General features: G+C 48.4%; 1 protein-coding gene across 1 annotated transcript in view; it reads right to left on the reverse strand.

Moving 5' to 3' along the window:
* Positions 1–424: 424 nt before the first annotated feature.
* EMH_0069330 (uncharacterized protein) overlaps positions 425–2,044 on the reverse strand; it is a gene marked incomplete at both ends in the record, with an annotated part of 3,032 nt that continues 1,412 nt past the window's right edge. The window contains one exon of the mRNA XM_013498861.1: positions 425–874. Coding sequence (XP_013354315.1) covers positions 425–874 — 450 coding nt within the window. The remainder of the gene's footprint in view (positions 875–2,044) is intronic.

The following is a 2,044-nucleotide window of genomic DNA, read 5'->3' on the forward strand; positions in this document are numbered from 1 at the left end:
CTTCTTAAACCCTAAACCCTAAATGCTAAACCCTAAACCCTTTTTCCTAAACCCTAAACCCTACTTGCATACTCTTCTTCCCCCCCGGCAGCAAAAAACCACCGAAGGCCAATGGCCACCTCCCCCTAACCCTAAACCCTAAACCCTCAAAACCCTAAACCCTAAACCCTCAAAACCCTAAACCTTAAACGTCAGCAGATCATCGTCTGCCTTTAAAATTCATTTCGTTCTCCTCACTATCGCAATCCCCTGGGGGCCCCCCAGGTACCCCCAGGGGCCCCCCAGGTACCCCTATTGGGGGGCCCCCCAAGGTACCCCAAGGCGGCCCCTAGGGGCCCCCTTGGGGTACCTAGGGGCCCCCAAGGGGCCCCCAAGGGGCCCCCCTGTACACCTCTCTGTGTACAGGTTTTACCCTAGCGGGTATTCATGGTGCCCCCCTTGGGGGCCCCCTAGAGCTTTGCCCCCTGAAGGGGGCCCCCCGGCAGTGTCTGAGGCCAGGGTACGGGCCCCCCCTGGGGGGCCCCCGGGGGGCCCCCCAGGGGGGCCCCCCGGGTTTGTTAGTAAGAGTAAGAGCCCAAGGAGGCATCAGCGTGCATGCGTTTACATCCTCAGGCAGGTAGGGGGGGAGGCCCCCCGGTGTGTTTCCTAAAATATTTTTGCGGCCGAAGGGTGTGGGGGCCCCCGCGGTGGGGGGCCCCGGTAGTGCTGCTGCTGCTGCAGCAGCAGCAGCAGCAGCAGCAGCAGCAGCAGCTACGTCGCTGTCTTCATCTAATGCTGCTCTTGCTGCTGCATGCAAGCGATGCTGCCGCAGCAAGTCTCCTGCTGCACTACCAAAAGTTATTGTGTTAGCTAAGCGAGATAAACGCTGCAGGTCCTGCAACAAAACCCTAAACCCTAAACCCTAAACCCTAAACCCTAAACCCTAAACCCTAAACCCTAAACCNATATATATATATATATATATATATATATTAATTAATTATATAGTATGAAATCAATATAATAAATAATACAGAGATAAACGTAAACCCTAAACCCTAAACCCTAAACCCTAAACCCCACCAACACAAGACCTGTAAACCCTAAACCCTAAACCCTAAACCCTAGAAATCCTGTATATAGATAAACAACCCCCATAATTAAACACAACTACTTTAGGGTTTAGGGTTTAGGTATAAGGGTTTACACTCTACAGCTTCCAATCTAGGGTTTAGGGTTTAGGGTTTAGGGTTTAGGGTTTAGGGTTTAGGGTTTACTTGTGCTGATGCAGGCTGGGGTACCTCAAGCTGTAGATATTCTTGCAGTGCAGCAGCAGCATCTGCTTCGTCTATAACTAGCTGGGGTTTAGGATTAGGGTTTAGGGTTTTTATAAACCCTAAACCCTTGCTGCGGCTGCTAGCCACACCAGCCCCTCTATATTCAACTATCTCAGCAGCAGAATATAATAAACGCAAACACTCACCTGATACATACACATAAACCCTAAACCCTAAACCCTAAACCCTAAACCCTAAACCCTAAACCCTAAACCCTAAAACATGATCCATACACATAAACCCTAAACCCTAAACCCTAAACCCTAAAAACATGATTCATACACACAAACCCTAAACCCTAAACCCTAAACCCTAAACCCTAAACCCTAAACCCTAAAACATGATTCATACACACAAACCCTAAACCCTAAACCCTAAACCCTAAAACATGAAACATACAACATACAACCTAGGAGATGAAACATAAACCCTAAACCCTAAACCCTAAACCCTAAAACATACACCATACACCCTAAGAGCTGAAATATAAACCCTGAAACGTAAACCCTAAAACATAAACCCCAAACCCTAAACCCCAAACCCTAAACCCTAAAACATAAACCCTGAACCCTAAACCCTAAACCCTAAACAGAAAGCATACAGCCCGCAAACCCTAAACCCTAAAACCCTAAACCCCAACGCAGCACATGCTTCTAAACCCTAAACCCTAAACCCTAAACCCTAAACCCCAAACCCTAAACCCTAAACCCTAAACCCTAAACTACGCT

The sequence above is a fragment of the Eimeria mitis genome, genomic scaffold (assembly GCF_000499745.2).
Source record: "Eimeria mitis Houghton genomic scaffold, Emh_scaff3775, whole genome shotgun sequence".
In the NCBI taxonomy this organism is placed as follows: domain Eukaryota; phylum Apicomplexa; class Conoidasida; order Eucoccidiorida; family Eimeriidae; genus Eimeria; species Eimeria mitis.